Consider the following 19,853-nt stretch of genomic DNA (forward strand, 5'->3'; position numbering starts at 1 on the left):
TGTCATATATATATGTATGTGTATATGTTTGTGTGTTTGTCTCCCCAACATCACTTGACAACCGATACTGTTGTATTTTCGTCCCAGTAACATAGTGGTTCGGCAAAAGATACCGATAGAATAAGTACTAGGCTTACAAAGAATAAGTCCTGGGGTCGATATGCTCGACTAAAGGCGGTGCTCCAGCATGGCCGCAGTCAAATGACTGAAACCAGTAAAAGAGTCCCGGTTGAAATGAATGTTACTGTCATTAGCTATCTATTGTTCACATCAACCATGTGTATAAAAAAATAAAGAACAAAAAACAAGATAATTAGATAATTAACATTTTTATTAATTTAATTTATGAATAACTTATTGGAATAAGTCTAGGAATGAGATGACATTTACGAGAATACTTCAGTGAAAATATTTCACCAACAAAATAAGATAGAGCTGATTTGTTCAACAAGTGTACCTATTACGTCTGGGGTAGTCTGAAAGTTTATATTTTTACAAAGGCTTCTTTGTTGCTGATAATTCTCTCTATCCTCCTTGCTAAACGCTGAACATGTTGACAGATGAGGTTATACAGTTAAAATGAAAAATATTTGTGTTAAATATTTCAACGGAAGAGCAAGACATCAGTGAAGATAGCTTCAAGGAAGACGCATCCACCAACAAAATAGAGGAACCAGGTTTTCTCTCTTGAAAGATCACCTTTGCGGATGAAATTCACCTACAAAATAGATTACAGGAGAATAATCATAATTTGTTATATTGAATATGAATGCAGGTTAAATTTTTAATTAATCATTATTTTGAAAGCCCTTATTTATTTTTTTCTACTCTCTGAATCTCTTCTGTTCAACTCTCTTTTAAAAATATTTTTTAGTATATCAGTTAGTAAGAATAAAACTGAACAATTTCACAATTATATTTAAAATTCCATTAGATCTGAATTCCTCATTCATCGATTACATTCAATCTTTATGATCAAGCAGCATGAATAAATGCAATTATAAGCAAAAATATTATTCCTGGTAAATAGCTATGGAATAAAACCATCAGATTTTTAACTCTCGGAGTTCCTTCAGAATTTGAATGTTCTTTCCTTGAAGGTATAATTTGTTGTGAAGTGATGCAAAACTTGCACACTGGGGTTGATCTAATTGACTGCCCTCCCCACCTCCCCCAAAATTTCGAGCCTTGTTCCTAGAATAGAAAAGAATGTAGTCAACACTTCTTGCTCGTGAATATAAATCTAATTTTACTTCAAGGCGTTATGTGATCAATACCCATTATTTTAGTTTGACAGGGCCCAAATCTCTAAGAAAAGTGCAAGTATGAAGAGTAAATTAAGCACAATCATTTAATCTGGGATTGAACTTGGAACACAGATTTGAGCCATTGAGAGTTTAACACCACTCAGTAGTATTCAAACTTCACAGAGCTAATAAGGGAGCTTCTATGGTCTTGACTTGCTAGGAATAGCATGTAAATACACCCTTGAGGAGAGCCCCTTCGGTCATGAATGACCATGGGATTGCACCTAGAAAGTTACCCTCCGAGGCACAAGTCCGGGCAAGGTTGCTTATGGAAGACCAGCAGTCGCCCATGCATATCAGCCTCCCCTCTCCACACCACCAGAGTTATCCAAAGGAAAGGCAAAGGCCAATACAGCTTGGCACCAGTGATGTCACAATTCATTTCTACAGCTGAGTTAACTAGAGCAACGTGAAATAAAGTGTCTTGCTCAAGAACATCAAGAACACAACATGCAGCCCGCTCTGGGAATCAAAATCACAACCTCACAATCGTAAGCTTGACGCCCTCACCACTGAGCCATGCGCCTTCACTCATGGCTTAAAAAAGGAAGTATGCATTATACAATATAGTCATCATTTAACATTCACTTTTCTATGCTTGCATGGCAAGCCAAGACGCTGTACCAGGCTCCAATCTGATCTGGCAAGGTTCCTACAGCTGGATACCCTTCCTAATGCCAACCCTCCGAGAGTGTATGTGCCACTGGCACAAGGGTCAGTCAGGCAGCACTCGCATCAGCCACTTTCGGATGGTGCTTTTTATGTGCCACCAGCACAGGTGCCAGTCAGGAGGCACCAGCATTGACCATGTTTAGATGGTGCTTTTTACATGCCACCAGCACTGGTGCCAGTCAGGTGGCACTGGCATCTTCCACAAATACAATTTCCATTTACTTTTGATTTTACTTGACTCAATAGGTCTTCCCAAGCACAGCATATTGCCTGATGATTCAAAGGTACTTTTAAATGGACTGGTTATGCAACATGGCTGTGATCTCACTTTACTTGCCGGGTTATTGGCCACGATTTGATTTCACCTCAACAGGTCTTCTCAAGCACAGCGTATCGCCTGATGATTCAAAGGTACTTTTAAATGGGTTGGTTATGTGACACTGGTATTGCCACAGCTGTGATCTCACTTTACTAGCCAGGTCTTCTCAATCACAGCATATCTCCAAAAGTCTCGGTCTCTTGTCATTGGCTCTGTGAGGCCCAACGTTCGAAGACTGTGCTTCACCACCTCATCCCATGTCTTGCTGAGTTTCCCTCTTCCATGGGTTCCTTCCAGTGTTAGGACGTGACACTTCTTCACACAGCTGTCCTCATCCATACACAGCACATGACCATACCAGCGCAGTCGTCTCTCTTATACACCAAATCTGATGCTTATGTCCAACATTTCTCTCAGGGTGCTTACTCTCTGTTGTGTATGCGCATTAACATTACACATCCAGCAGATCATCCTAGCTTCATTTCTTTCAAGCCTACACATGTCCTCAACAGTCACGACCCATGTTTCACTGCCGTGTACCACGGTTGTTCACACACATGCATCATAAAGTCTACTTTTCACTCTGAGTGAGAGGCTCTTTGTTACCAGCAGAGGTAGGAGCTTTCTGAACTTTGCCCAGGCTATTCAAAAATTCTAGTGGCAACATTCTCAGAGCATCCACCTCCTCTACAGACTTGGTCACCTAGGTAGCAAATGCTGTCAACTACTAGTTTCTCCCTCTGGCATGTGAAGGAATCTGTTTTCTGTACATCTTTGGTGTTTATTGTCCCTGTGCATCTGCCACACTCAAAAACTATCTTACCAGTTCACCTTTCTCTGATATTGCTGCACCTCTTATGTATCCATAGCTTACACTGGGTAGATCTTATGGAGTTTCTACCTCTGCCTTTTCTACAGATTGAGCAGAGCCATCTACCTGAAGGGGTTTGTGATTTGTCCACCTTCCAACTTACTAGGACTTTGGTTTTTGCTAAATTGACTCTAAGGCCCTTCGATTCTAGACCTTGCTTCCATACTTGAAACTTCATCTCTAGTTCTGATAGTGACTCAGTTATGAGAGCAAGGTCATCAGCATAGAGGAGCTCCCAGGGGCTGTCTGTCTTCAATTCCTCTGTTATTGCCTGCAGGACTATGATGAAAAAGAGAGAGCTGAGGACTGATCCTTGGTGAACCACTACTTCTACCTGGAATTCTTCACTATACTCATTGCCAACCCTCATCTTACTGACAGCATCCCTGTACAGGGCTTGTACAGCTCTTGTCAACCACTCATCTAACCCTAGTTTTTGCAATGACTACCAGATAAGCTTTCTCCAAGTCAACAAAAGCCATGTACAGAAGTTTATCTTTGGCTAAGTATTTCTCCTGCCTTTGCCTTACCAGTAATATAGCATCAGTGGTGCTTCTACCTGGCACAAAACCAAACTGCACCTCATCTAAGCTAACTCTCTCTAATTAGTTGGGCTATGATCCTCTTTCCATGACCTTCATCATGTGATCCAGCAATTTGATACCCCTGTAGTTATTTCTAAGGCGTTATTTTTACCTTTGTAGCAGCTGACTATGGTGCTGCTACACCAGTCATTGGGTATGACTCCATGAATTTCCTGATTTACAATATGGGTGACTGGACCATAACCCACAAAATCAGATATTTTAAACATCTCAGTGGTGATTCCTGATGGGCTGGGGGCTTTCCCTGTCTTCATATCCTAAATTGCTTTATCTACCAGGGTACTGTTGATTCGGGTAGCTGGTCCTTCAATTGGGTCAACATTTGGCAATGGATTGTCTACAATAACATCAATCAAAAATGATCATGGTCCAAGGATAATGAACCAGCACAAACCACGTTGAAAGCTGAATTGCATCAAAAAAAGGCCATGCTATCAATTTGGTGGGATTACAAAGGTGTTGTGTATTTTAAGCTGCTTCCAAGGAACCAAATGATCAATTCAGATGTTTACTGTCAACAACTAATGAAACTGACGGAAGCAATCAAATAAAAATGGTCAGAATTGACAAATCAGAAAGGAATTGTGTTCCACTATGACAACACTACAACATACACATATTTGCTAACTCATGAAAAATTATTGGAGCTTGGTTGGGATGTAATGTCACATCCACCATATAGCCCTGACCTTGCACCATCAGATTACCATTTATTTCAAAGTTTGCAAACTTCTTTGAATGGTAAAACATTCAATAATGCTGGTGACCTGAAATCGCACTTGCTTCAGTTTTTGGCTGATAAAAACTAGAAGTTCTATGAGTGCAGAATCATGAAATTGCCAGAAAGATGGCAAAAGGTCATCAAACAAAATGAAAAATATATAATTGATTATAGTTCATTCTTTATATTAAAAAAAATGACTTTTATTTCACATTAAAAAAAAACGAAATTACTTTCTTGCCAACCCAATATATATATATATATAGTGGGCTTCTCTCAAAACCCACTCACAAGGCTCAGGTTGGCCCAGGATTATAACAGAAAACTCTAGCCCCAGGTACCACACAGTGGAACTGAACTCAAGACCACATGGTAGAGAAGCAAGCGTCTTAGCTACACAGGCATGCCTGTACCTAAAAGTAGTTATTACTAATATAAAAAGAAGAGGATATGAGTCATGGCTGGAACACTCTTTATTAATGCAGAGCTGGGTCTAGACAACAACAACAACAACTCGGACTTTAAATAACAATTTTATGACATAAGAAAAGACTTACCATCAGAAGCTCTATAACAACAAATCCAATTAGTGATAGTCCAAGCATAAAATATAGAGCACCATTTGCTTGCTGATGGACACCTTGGTAAATGCTCAGTGATATTGTGACCTGGAAAATAGAGACAAACATCTTGAAACATAGTTGTAAATGCTACATTCCTTAGATACAGATTTTTGTAAATGGCAATCTCTACAGTTCAAGGAATGGCATTTTGACTGCAAAACATATACACCAACCAAGCAAATTAGAAAGTTCTTATGTGGTCACTTGATCAGCTAGAAATGGCAGCCAAATTGCCATTTCACAACATCCAGCCATCTTAAAAGGGATATTAGATGTTTTGGCACAGTTGTTTTGATTCAACACTCACTTATTTGACATCAGACATTTCACTGCTTCTCTTGTTCTTTCCAGCTTTCTCTCACTTTCAGTTTATCTGTGTGAGCATCTAGTTATGTCTATATGTATATGTAATCTCTCTCCATACATATTTATATGTCTATGTGCGGTGAGCTGGCAAAAACGTTAGTGCGCTGGGCAAAATGCTTAGCGGTATTTCGCCTGCTGTTACGTTTCTGAGTTCAAATTTCACCGAGGTCGACTTTGCCTTTCATCCTTTCCGGGTCGATAAATATAGTACCAGTTACGCACTGGGGTCAATGTAATTGACTTAATCACTTTGTCTGTCTTTGTTTGTCCCTTCTATGTTTAGCCCCTTGTGGGCAATAAAGAAATATATATGTCTATGTGTGTGTGTATTTCTGCATGAGTGTGTAATTGCCTCCAGTGCCAAAAAAGTACTGTAAGACAAAACAAAAAAAGAACAGGTTGAATGTCTGTCCAGTCAGCGGCACCAGATAATCAGTATCCAAACAAGGGCACCAAATTGTTTCATTCTGATCTTAAAACAAGGGGACTTGTTGAAATAATGTAATTCTGAACTGAGACTGCTTGTTAAGAAAGAAAAATGCAATGGGCATGGCTGGAAAACTTTTGATCATAGGTCTGCTGGACTGAAGTGGGGTTGGGGCTAGATAGCAATATATATATCCCAATAATCCAAGCAATAGTAGGGATTTGAGGGACCTCCCTAATCTCTTGTCGAGTCAAATATGTTGAGGTTGAAACAACAATAATTTAAGCACTAGGTCAGTATTTTGGTGGAATGGGTAAAATGATTATGTTGACCCCTTGTACATGACTGGTGTCTTATTTCATTGACTACAAAAGGATGAAAGACAAAGTTGACATTGGTGGAATGTGAACTTGGAATTTTATTTATCAACCCTGAAAGTATGAAAGGCAAAATTGACTCCAGTGACATTTGAACTCAGAACATGAAGACATGAAATACCGCTAAGCATTTTACCCAGCGTGCTAACAATTCTGCTAGCTCACCACCTTAATAATTATAATAATAATAATAATAATGTACTAAAGGCACATGGCCTGAAATTTGGGGGAGCGGAATAGTCAATGTACTCGACTCCAGTACTCAGTTGGTACTTATTTTATTGGCCCTGAAAGGATGTATTTGAGGAATTTGAACCCAGAACATGGAGATAGATGAAATGCCACTAAGCATTTTGCCCAGCATGCTAGCAGTTCTACCAACTTACTGCCTTAATAATAATAATAATGGTTTCAAATTTTGGCACAAGGCCAGCAGTTTTGAGAGAGAAAGTTGATTACATCAACCCCAGTGATCACCTGGTACTTATTTGATCGACCTTGAGTTGGCTTTGGTGGAATTTGAACTCACAACGTAAATGCAGATAGCATGCTAACAATTCTCACAGTTCGCCAACTTAATAATAATAATAATAACAAAAGCACTCAGAGAGTACAAACATTTGCCAAGGCAACACCAACATTCTCTCAACGATTTGTCGGAGATGATTTTTAAAATGAGAATATCTGAAATAAACTCCACTGCTCTCACAAACGGAAATACTAAAAATGAACCCGACCACTCTCAAAAGTTAAGTAAAAAACCTAGAAAAATAATCCAGAATCCTTGTCCGGTACCAGATCGATCCCAAAATCTAATCAGGTCATGCTAGTCATGAGGTCAAACATCCCTGAAAGTTTCTTCCAAATCCATCAAGCAGTTCTTGAGATATCTTGTTCATGGACAAACAAACAAACAAACACAACTGAAAACAATACCTCTGTCTTTGTTAAGGCGGAGGTAATAATCCTTTCTAATAAAGGCACAAGGCCTGAAATTTTGGAGGAGAGGACCAGTCGATTACATCCACAAGAAGAAATACTTTGAAAAGAAAGAAACCACACCAATAAAAGTGTTTGTTTCATTGAATAAGATTGTCAGAAAATGAGTAATGATGAGTGTGTGTGTGTGTGTTTGTATGTGTGCGTGTGCACTGAAAAGCACAGCTGTCAAATATCATGTTGAAGCTTGCATAAACTTTTCAAGCTTATTATAGAGGTTACATCAACCTACTGATATGATTATTTTGAGCAATTAAGTTGTTATCAGATATGTAAACAAAACTGATTCCTATGAAGATGACATTTAAGTTTCTCTTCGCACACACATAAATTTTCTTCAAAACAATTAGGAAGCTGCTGTATTGTCTCACCACTGATAGAAATAAATAGCAAACTTCTCACAAATCACATTCTACCACCTTAATGTCGTTTCCAAATTTCTGGCAGAGTGAATTGTGTCATCGTGGTGTTTTTCTCACAGACAGTGCCCGATTGACCCTACTATATTGTGTAGTCAACAAAATCAAAAACAAAAAAAAATGAGCATGTACAAAATAAAAAATAGAAAATGGCAACTATTTACCCATCGCACCCAGTATGTTTTTATGTGCTACTATTAGTTTGATGTGTTTAGAACATGCCAAACATTGTTTTGTAACACGTCAGGTGTCCCAGCATAATCAAACATTGCCCATATGGCATAATAAACAAAAATGGGACAAGGGAAAAATCAAGACACCAGACGTGTTATAATGTATTGTTTGGCATGTTCTCAACATATGAAACTATTAGTACTACATATAAACATGTATTGTGTCTATTAACCCTTTAGTGTTCGCATTATTCTGCCAAAATTAATGCTTCTTTATCCAAATTGTTTGGAATTAATTATACATTATCCTGTAGCTATGAGATTTTGATGAGGTAGCTGTTAATTTTTAAAACAATATTATAGGGTTGGTGTGAGAGACCAGATCTGGCCAGTTTGATCATAAAACAGGTAGAATATTTTTGGCCGGATATGGCCGGTTTAAATAATATTTCTCTCTCACCAGATGGAGTACCTTCTTTGTTGATCTTAACAATACATTATATATATATACTCTTTTATTTGTCTCAGTCATTTGACTGCAGCAATGTTGGAGTACCAATTTCTTTATTTTGGCACACAGGCCACTAACACAGAGGGGACACTACAAGGACAGACACAACACCACAGTGGGGGACAAAAAACACAAAACGAATGAGTATGAATATTATATAATAATGAAAGATGAATGGCTGCATGGGCCCCACTCCTCATGCAGTACCATTTGAATGTTTGTACACACATTCACTATCTGTGAATACCACCTTTAGTCGAACAAATTGACCCCAGGACATTTTCTTTGCAAGCCTAGTACTTATTCTATCAGTCTCTTTTGCCAAACCACTAAGTTATGGAGATGTAAACACACCAACATCAGTTGTCAAGCGATATTGGGGGGGACAAATATAGACACACAAACATACACACACACACACACACATACACACACACACACACACACACCACACACACACACATACGACAGGCTTCTTTCAGTTTCCGTTGACCAAATCCACTCATAAGGCTTTGGTCGGCTCGAAGCTATAGTAGAAGACACTTGCCCAAGGTGCCATGCAGTGGGACTGAACCCGGTGGTTGGTAAGCAAGCTACTTACCACACAGCCACTCCTGCACCTATATATATATATATATATATATATAATTTAACTATTTCCTGCTTATTCCTAATTATTAATACACACACACACATACACATGCAAGAATGGTCAGTGAAAAGGAAATACTTACAAATACCATAAGGATGAGAGTTCCAACAAATATTACTTGTGCCGTTTTCTGAAAGAAAGAAAAACAAATAGAGAATCAAATTTGGTTAAAAACCATTGTGCTACATATGTAGGAGTTGTGTATAAACGATTAATTTTGGTGTACTACTAGATGACCTTCAGAAGATGCGAATATTGACATCGTTTAGTACTGTTGAAACAGACCTGCAACACTTGTTCTGTTCACAGAGCCAATAAGGGAGCTTCTATGGTCTTGACTTGCTAGGAATAGCATGTAAACACACTCTTGAGGAGACTCCCTTCAGTCACGACTGACCATGGGATTGCACCTAGAAAGTTACCCTCCGAGGCACCAGTCCGGGCAAGGTTGTTTATGGAAGACCAGCAGTCGCCCATGCATACCGGCCTCCCTTCTCCATGCCAACAGTGTTATCCAAGGGACCAAGTCTGTAGAGGAGGGGGATGCTCTGAGAATGTTGCCACTAGAATAAGAATAGCCTGGGCAAAGTTCAGAAAGCTCCTACCGTTGCTGGTGACAAAGGGCCTCTCACTCAGAGTGAAAAGTAGACTTTATGATGCATGTGTGTGAACAACTGTGGTACACGGCAGTGAAACATGGGCCATGACTGTTGAGGACATATGTAGGCTTGAAACAGACCTAATGTGTTCCATCTTTGACCATCCTGTCCTTTTGTATGTCAAGGACTACATTGTCCATGGTGTCTTTCCTTTTTGAAGGAAGTAGAGTATGATTTGACGTGAATGTGTGAAGGCAGCAGATTGATAGAATTATAAGAACATTAGATAAAATATGCCATTTGTGCTGATTTTTGTTTAACATTCTGGTTAAGAAGTTAAGTTCCCCATTGTGTGGTTTCAGGTTCAGTCCCACTGTGTGACAACCTTAACCCTTTAGCATTTAAATGGGCCATATCTGGCTGAAATATTTGATGTTTTATGTTAAAATTGACAGGATCTGACCTTTCACACCTACCCTGCAATGTTATTCTGAAAATAAACAGTTGCATCATAGAAATATTGGATCTATGAGATAAGGCATAATTAATTTCAAACAATATGAGTAGGTGCAGGCATGGCTGTGTGGTTAGGGAGCTTGCTTCCTAGCTACATGGTTTCGGGTTCAGTCCCACTGCGTGGCACTCCGGGTAGGTGTCTTCCACTATAGCCCCGAGCCGACCGGAGCTTTGTGATTGAATTCGGTAGGTGGAAGTTACTGCCGTGTGTGTATGTGTGCATATAGCTGCTAAGTGCCTCTCCGAAAGAAAGAGAGGGATGATTAATAAGAACAGCAGTTGCCAAATTAATCTGAATGTTAAAGGGTTAAGCAAGCGTCTTTCAATGAATCTACACAGTACATATACAATAGGTGCAGGAGTGTCTGTGTGCTTACCAACCACATGGTTCTCGGTTCATTCCCACTGCGTAACACCTTGGGCAAGTGTTTTCTACTATAGCCTCAGATCGACCAAAGCCTTGTCAGTGGATTTGGTAGACGGAAACTGAAGGAAGCATGTCGTATATACGTATACATATATATATGTGTGTGTATATGTTTGTGCGTCTGTGTTTGTCCCCCCCCCCAACATTGCTTGACAACCGATGCTGGTGTGTTTACGTCCCCGTCACTTAGTGGTTCGGCAAAAGAGACCGATAGAGTAAGTACTAGGCTTACAAAGAATAAGTCCTGGAATCGATGTGCTCGACTAAAGGTGGTGCTCCAGCATGGCCACAGTCAAATGACCGAAACAAGTAAAAGAGAGTAAAAGAGAGTATTAATAATAAAGACAATCAAAGTTTTTTTCTGCAGCAGCACTATACAGTTAAATTTTTATGAAACAGGACAGGAAACCGTATCACTTGAGTAGAAACTTGACAGCACACTTTTCTATTCATTTCCTCTCTTGATAACAATGTCTATTAGCATTGCACTTCAAGTGGCTGTAAGAGCCTCATCAAAGAGCCGTGTAGATAAGATGATTATCTTGAACATCCCTGCCAAATCATTGATCGCAATAACAGTCAATCTCATCTCGGTACCAATCTTTATTCTTACTCTGACATCATTTGATCCTTTAGCATTCAGATTACTCTGTCGAATGTAATACAGTAGAACCTCGCAGTACAAGTGCCCTATTGTATGAGTAAATTACTGCATGAGCCGAGACTCATGCGAATTTTTGTCTTGAAGTATGAGCAGATATCCACAGTACAAGCACACAAATCATCCCATCTTTAAAGTAATTCAGTTAATAAAACTAGTTTACATATGTCTTTTCCACGTAAAAAGCACCATCCGAATCGTGGCCGAAGCCAGTGCTGCCTCGACTGGCTTCTGTGCAGGTGGCACGTAAAATGCACCAATCCGACCGTGGCCGATGCCAGCCTCGCCTGGCACCAGTGCAAGTGGCACGTAAAAAGCACCCACTACACTCACGGAGTGGTTGGCGTTAGGAAGGGCATCCAGCTGTAGAAACATTGCCAGATAAGACCGGAGCCTGGTGCAGCCTTCTGGCTTCCCAGATCCCCGGTCGAACCGTCCAACCCATGCTAGCATGGAGAACGGACGTTAAACGATGATGATGATGATGATGATTCTTTTTTTTATAATTGTCATTTTACTTGTAACTACACCCTTTCTGTTTTAAAACCCTTAAAAATTATTTTAGAGCAGTTTTGTGGGGCTGGAACGGATTGATTATATTTTAGTTAATTTCAAAGGAGAAAACTGATTTGTAAAACGAGTAAATTGTAAGACAAGCTCAGTCATAGAATGAATTAAGGCGGTGAGCTGGCAGAAACGTTAGCAGGCCAGGCGAAATGCTTAGCGGTATTTCGTCTGTCGTCACGTTCTGAGTTCAAATTCCGCTGAGGTCCACTTTGCCTTTCCTCCTTTCGGGGTCGATTAAACAAGTACTAGTTATGCACTGGGGGTGATATAATCGACTTAATCCGTTTGTCTGTCCTTGTTTGTCCCCTCTGTGTTTAGCCCCTTGTGGGTAGTAAAGAAATAGGTATTTCATCTGCCACTACGTTCTGAGTTCAAATTCCGCCGAGGTCGATTAAATAAGTACCAGTTACGCACTGGGATCGATAGAATCGACTTAATCCGTTTGTCTGTCCCTTCTGTGTTTAGCCCCTTGTGGGTAGTAAAGAAATAGGTATTTCGTCTGCCGTTATGTTCTGAGTTCAAATTCCACCGAGGTTGACTTTGCCTTACATCCTTTCGGGGTCGATTAAATAAGTACCAGTTATGCACTGGGGTCAATATAATCGACTTAATACCTATGTCTGTCCTTGTTTGTCTCCTCTGTGTTTAGCCCATTGTGGGCAATAAAGAAATAAGAATGAATTAAGCTCATACTGCGAGGTATCACTACTCATTTATTACTATTGTTTTGATTTCAATGTGCATTATCATGTAGCTTTGCAATTTCAATGATGTGATTGTTTATTTTTAGAATGTCATTGTAGGGTTGGTGTGGGAGGCCACATCTGGCCTAAAACAGATAGAATATTTAGGCCAGACATGGCTGTTTTAAAAGCTAAAGGGTTGAGAGTACTGCATAGATACAGTGAAAGCTTTCTAGCAACCAGTTCCAAAATCATTAAGATTTCCAGTCTTCTAATTACAAAGTAGAAATCCTTAACCTGCTCCTGTATCATGAACAGACAATGGCTTTTCTAGGTTTTAGAACAGAGTTAACATCAATGCAATAACATATCTAGGCTAGGGAGATTTTGCTGGTCATTTCCAGTACACCAGTAATGTCATTCATAAGACCTTGCAGCGGTGGCAGTCCATGGTATTTCCTAATCTTCAGTCTTTCATTAGATGTTTTAAACTATGTAAAAGTAGGAGTGGCTGTGTGGTAAGTAGCTTGTTTACCAACCACATGGTTCCGGGTTCAGTCCCACTGCGTGGCACCTTGGGCAAGTGTCTTCTACTATAGCCTTGGGCTGACCAAAGCCTTGTGAGTGGATTTGGTAGACGGAAACTGAAAGAAGCCTGTTGTATATATGTATATATATATGCATGTGCGTGTATGTTTGTGTGTCTGTGTTTGTGCCCCTAGCATTGCTTGACAACCGATGCTGGTGTGTTTATGTCCCCGTCACTTAGCAGTTCGGCAAAAGAGACCGATAGAATAAGTACTGGGCTTACAAAGAATAAGTCCCGGGGTCGAGTTGCTCGATTGAAGGCGGTGCACCAGCATGGCCGCAGTCAAAATGACTGAAACAAGTAAAAAAAAAGAGAGAATATATAAATATTAGGGCAGTGAACTGGGAGAAATGTTCGCACACTGGACAAAATGCTTAGCGGCATTTTGTCTATCATTATGTAGCGGGTAAAATTGATTGGTAAACAATATTATGAAATGTTGGAGTCTGCAGTTGTAATGATAAAAATTTGTTGTTATAATTGCATACTGTAGGATGTGAAAGATGAACAATGCATGAAGTTTTAAGGAAATATTTATTTACCATTATGTTACAATACCTTGCCTTGATGGGCAGGTTATGATGAATCCAAAAGCATGCGAAGTAAAGTTTGTGTTTGTGTTCTGCTCATTGTTTAGTAGTAATTACTGAGAGAGATAGAATGATGTTGTAAGAGAACAGAATTAGAGCTAGTGAGAGTTGTAAGGTGTGGGATGTTGTCTCACAGTTGCTGACAGCAAACTTCATTTCTCCCTCTGCCTGACTTCATTGAGTCCGTCACCATGTGATTGGACTCGTTGAGTCGTCATCGATTGTGATTAACTGATTTTTGCTTGGGGTGTGCTTGCTTATGTAACTATCAAGAAGGATAGATATATCATTGAGAACAATAGATTTAGTTGGTGATCTTGTTATCTCAATTCTAGCTTTTGGTGAAGTAGATGTTAGAAAGGGTCAAGTGGTGAAGACATTATTTCAGCCTGGCTAAAGGCATCTGGAAAATGTAAAACTACTGTCACAGAAAAACCATTGTTCCACCGTGGGAAAAGTTCTGTTGCAGTGTTAATTTAAATTTGGCTATGGTGGATCGAATCCACTTAATGCATGCAAGATCCACTACAATTACATTCTGAGTTCAAAGGTTGACTTTGCCTTTCACCATTTTGAGGTTAGTAAAATAAGTACCAGTAAGAGCACTGGTGTCGTTTTAATCGACTTGTCCTCTCACCCGGAACTGCTGGCCTTGTGTCAAAATTTGAAACCAATATATGGGGTTGGCCAATAGTCACCTGACAGTAAATCAAAACCATTTAATTCCAAGATTTATGTATGTTTAACAACTGAATGAATTTAATAGAAGCATCTAAATATGAAACGTTATGAAAATTGTTCAAACTGAAGTCCTTCTTGAGCGACACATTTTTCTATTCCAGTCAATACAGAATTACAGATAGTATTTATGGAATTTTGATTTGATGTCGGGTGACTTTTGGCCAACCTTGTATATAAATATCTACATGCTTTTACATGAGTGTTTGGCTTCTGAATAGATTTAATTTTTGTATCTATATACATCTTTATATATATATCAATATGTATATGTGTATGTATATTTATATACATCAAGTCTTATCGTGTTTATCTGCATCACTCACTCTGTGTGTGTGTGCGACATACAGTATACACATATACATATGTACACACATACGTATGTGTATATATATATATATATATATTATACACACACACACACACATACACACAAAGACACAGACACCTGCTGTAATCGCCTTTTCATTCCTTTGTCATAATTTCAAATCCTTCCCAGCTGTCACGTAGTTAAGCACTAATAAACAAAATGAGAACCATTGATTAATTCAACAACCGCTCTTTGAATAAGGTTAGTTCTGCCTCCCAGTCAGATGATAGTAGTTAGTAAAACGCTTTTACGAGTTAATAAAAACCTTATACGATTTCTCATGATTATTTATTGTCAACTTTGCATCCATTACTTCGAATCTGAAGCAAATTATTAAATAGTAATATCACTGTTAATTTAGAGGGCGGTTTTTTTTTGTATCTTAACTGCGGGATTGAAAACTATCTTTGGTGCACATGATCACTCAAATAGCCTGCGGTATTGTTATCAACTAACGAAGTAACAATTACGTTGCTGTACAACCAGCTAGAGATAACAGCTAAGTCTTATACAAATCACATCCCAACTGTGTTAAAAGAGAGAGAAAAGGCTGTCACCTAGATATTCCGAAAATGTAAGGGCCATAGCTAGAATGCTTTGATCATACGTAAGCTCTATCAGGGTGGACCGGGGCCTAAACAACAATACGATTCATATTATTCGAAGAGAAATCTGTTTACATACACGCACGTACACATACGCAATACATCAGAAATTTGAACACTGTAAATTAGATTATTCCTTCATTCAGATTTGTATGTTGACAGTTGGTTGTTTAGCCCAAAGTCAATCCTGGTCTGGCTGTAAACCTATCCTGCATAGAGACTACATGGTCAAATAGATATCTTTTTATTAAAACGGTCGGGTGTGATTGGGAGGAATTTGGCTATTTTGAGCAGGTCGAATGACTGCAATGAGTTCCTTCGATGGTTCACGTTGATCGTTGAAACTCAAGATAATTTTGGCGGTTGTTTTGTCCCAGGTCAACCTCCTGATTGAGTACTCCATGGACAAAGGCGTTCCAGGCACAACCAGGTCGTCTTTTTTTTTTTTTAATCGAAATTCTCATATGAAAACGGAGCCATGACCACCCAACCATTTCCCCAGCTTTAGTATCTCGTGTAAGACGGTATTGTATGATTCACTGGAGATTTAACTGTTATTTTTAGTAGGCCGAACGAGCACATAAGGCTCTTGTAATTTAATGACAGAACTTAAATTTTTGGTTTAAACTTAAAACTGCACAGAGACGGGAGAGGGGGCAAAATGAGTAATTTCTGATTTCTTATTATTTCCTCTCTACCTGTTTGAAATCATTACATTGCAAAGTATTGCATTATCATTTTGTACTGTAGTATCATCCCTAGGAGTAAAAATTGGTCAGCATAGTTGTTTTGTTGAAGGTGAGAGAGTTTGGAACATAGATGATATATATATTTTTTCAAGAAATTTTCTCTGAACTCGATTGCAACTGAGATTGCTAATGAAAACTATTAACTCTTTATTTATTGATTTATGGCGAAAATGAATTTCATGCCAATTATGAGCATACAAAACTATACCAATATACCAAATATGAAATCAATTGGAACAAAAATTGGAGAAATTGAAAAGTGGTAGCCAAACAGAAAAGACCCAATATCTGAATAATTTTTGGTGTTTAACAATCAATATTCTTTTCTCTGTTGGATTCCAAGTCAGTTTTTTTTCCTACACAAATGTCTAACTTGATAACCTTTAATCCCCCACCCCGCGAAAGTTAAAAAAAAAAAAAAAGATGGGGCAAAATGGGTAATAACTAATTTCAGTAATTTCTCCTCTACCCGCATAGGGAAGAGAACCACTCCCAAAAAAGCTATAGAGAATGTTGAGTTTTTTGATTTAGTCGAGTTCCGTTAATTTCATATGTACCATTTTTCCATGACATCTCTTTCATTTGGCCTAGATATCTTAAATTTTTGTTGCATTTCTCATATTTATGATGGGTAAGGAAGGATATGATGTATATGAGTTTGCTTTCAAATGTAATTCTGGAAAACTGAAGAGGCAAATTTACCTTATCTTGGCTTACATATTTAGCTCCAACTAAATTTGTCTTTCATGTGCTGAAAGGGAACGTTGTTAATTTTCTGAAACAGTGTTTTGAATATGTTCAAATGTTTTAAAGGCATTTAAGGAAGGGCATTCGCGTAAGTTAGCGAACTTTTGTAAAAAAATTTTTTTCTTCTCAAAGTCAAAGATGCAGTAAAAATTCCTCATTGTGCACTCCCACCACCTCAGCATTACCATCTCTTAATTTATGCAAATTACCGAAAAATGTGTTTGACAGTTATATTGCGGGAAGGAAAAAAGGCAGTACTGTATCAGAAACATCGGTTTTCTATTTTAAAGCTAAACAAATTACAAACTGACCAGTTCGGTTTATTGGTAAGCATTACACACACAGTAAATGAACAGACAAGTTTTAATTGCAAGTAAAAAGGAAACAAATCCTTTAGGGACAATCGTCTGAAGTTCAACAAATGTGCATGTTTTGTTTTCGGTTTATTGTTTATATTCAGAGGAAGAAAATTATCGTAAGTGCCGAACGTGAAACTCCCTGGTTACCTTTCGTTTGATGACGTTCAAAATACTGGATGCTAAACGATTTGTATAGTAGTATTACCTTTTCACATTGATAAAGAATATTGTCAATTAGGATAATGTCTGGGATTTGTTTATCTATTTGTGCAATGATCAGGAACAAGTTATTGGATGGTTAAAAATATAATGGACTTCTTTTCGTTTATGTATTTGTTTTGCAAGTTTCCTGGTGTGAAATCGTGTTGTAACAGATATTGCTATATTTGTGGGTATGATTATACATAGGTTTTGTGCGTGTGGTTAAATGGCATAAAAATAAGACCATCCCCAAATATAACAACATAGAACCTTTTTTCTTGGAGTAAAAATTTTTTTTTTTTAATCAAGAAAACCGCCATCCACACATTCGAAAACACATCTTTGGGCGCAAAATTGCATTAAAAAATATGCGTTATTAAGAAAGTTATGAGGAAGCGAAGTCGTCGTCGGAGTTATATCGAACTTGTAGAACTACGAAAATGGACAAGTGCCAAATAACATTTGTTGTACAAGTTCAATTTGTGTGCTACCGAAGGTTATTTCATGTATTTTCTTTGATAGACTTTAAGAAAGTTTCCACAAAATAAACTGAGAGCATTGGTTTTCTTCGCAAGGCCTTCATAGATACATGATTACTTCAAACAAACATCTATTAAGGCGATCCAGTTGTGACAGATCTTAAGTTTTACTGTCAAAATATTTTTTTTACCAACCTAAATAAATGAAAACATTTTTTTGATATGGAAACTAATAAATATACTTTTAAAAACTTAAACGATCAACTTCACAAAAATATCTTCAGGAGAAATACTAACATTTTCCCTCGAATAGCCTATATTAATAATTAACAAACGTGAGTTAGCCATTATTAGACTGAGTCGTAAAAACTTAAGGATTAGTCTAATTCTAATGAAGTGGAACATATTAAACTAGTTAATTTAGAAATAACTTTTCATAATAGATTACTTACAGTTCGTCCCATATCTGCATCACTATAGTAGCTGGGTCTCGAGTCTTCGGGCACATTGCCGGCCAACAACCTCGTATTATCGTCAGGCATTCTGTAGAAACTACGAATCTGTTTCACCGAGGATTAATCCAAATTGTATATTATTAATAAATATAGTGGTATAAGTATTTGATAAGTAACTTAAGATGGACGTTTTCTGTTTTAAAAAAAGGCCCAATTGCAACAGGCGAGATGGGCGAAAAACAGACGAACATAAACAATAATATAAATGTCTGAATTAGCTCACAAGTTGCTCACTCTATAATTCAGCTGACAAGGAAGACTAAGAATTGACAGTAAATACCAGGGGCGGTGGCGGCGGGCAGCAGTAGTAACAGCCTTTAATGATATCGTCTGCGTCAGTAATTAATAACAAACTTTTTAAATAATGACCGTGAAATGTTTCCACGTGGTGTGTTGGCTTTGTGAAGTATTTTATTCTTTCAACAATACCCTTACATGTCAGGTGATTCTCAGATGTGGGATGCAAAATAGCGGGTGCTTTGTAATAGAGGTAGGTAAGTATGTAGTGCTGTAGCAAACTCAAAGATACACTACATCACCATTAATTTCACACACTCACACTCAACTTGTTCATACAAACGAAAAGAAGTGGTTCTCATATATAATAAGTAAGGTTAAATATACGAGGTTTGTACCGAAAGTAATGCAGAAGTGGAGATAACTTTTTTTTATTAACGAACACAGATCATCCAAACTGCGCATGTTGGTAGAATAATTCGTTCTCTCTATATAGTAATTATTTTTCTTGTTCTTCTTCATTGCAGGTCCCAAGCAGAAGCAATGTGCCATCACTGACTTCATATTGAAAGAGGGATGCAAACTGTCCGACATCCACGTAAGCCCAAATGTTGTTTACGGAACTAACACCATTGAAAAAGAGCAATGTGCACAGATGGATGAAGAAGCTTAAAGAAGGGGAAACCAGCATTGAAGACAATTCACGCAACGCGAGACCATTAAATGCTACTACTGACCTACTAACATGAATAGCCAGTGAATGGAAGAATTGATTCTTGCGGACAAACGAATCACAATGTCGTAGGTAGTGAGGAAATGACTGGGCAATTCGTCCCGTGCGGCGCTTTTATGGGGGCGACACTTTAGTGTCTGCTCTATAAACCTGTATAGGGGACGGAGTTGGGATGGCAAACTCATGGGCTGCCCCAAGTGGTACACACTCTAGCTGCGCCATTGAGTCACAATCCGTGAGTTGGCTACTTAACTAAACTGTGATCACAGTGCATTGCAGAAGATGGCAGAAGACTTTGGGAACCGGAAAGTGTGTGCAATGTTGGCACGTCGGCAGCTGGCACTCGATTTGAATGAGAAAAGGATGGGAGTTTATTCTGATCTACTAAAAGCGATTGATGCCAATGCAGATACCATTCTCTCTTCAATTTGGTGACAAGGGGTGAA

General features: G+C 38.4%; 1 protein-coding gene across 1 annotated transcript; it reads right to left on the reverse strand.

Moving 5' to 3' along the window:
• Positions 1-338: 338 nt before the first annotated feature.
• On the reverse strand, positions 339-19,032 carry LOC115211943. Its single transcript, XM_029780696.2, has 4 exons — positions 18,375-19,032; positions 9,125-9,172; positions 5,053-5,163; positions 339-718 (listed from the first exon to the last, which is right to left on the reverse strand). The coding sequence occupies exons 1-4, from the start codon at positions 18,462-18,464 to the stop codon at positions 605-607; spliced, it is 363 nt and encodes a 120-aa protein (XP_029636556.1). The 5' UTR covers positions 18,465-19,032; the 3' UTR covers positions 339-604.
• Between the last annotated feature and the right edge of the window lie 821 nt (positions 19,033-19,853).

Source organism: Octopus sinensis, linkage group LG5 (genome assembly GCF_006345805.1).
Source record: "Octopus sinensis linkage group LG5, ASM634580v1, whole genome shotgun sequence".
In the NCBI taxonomy this organism is placed as follows: Eukaryota; Metazoa; Mollusca; class Cephalopoda; order Octopoda; family Octopodidae; genus Octopus; species Octopus sinensis.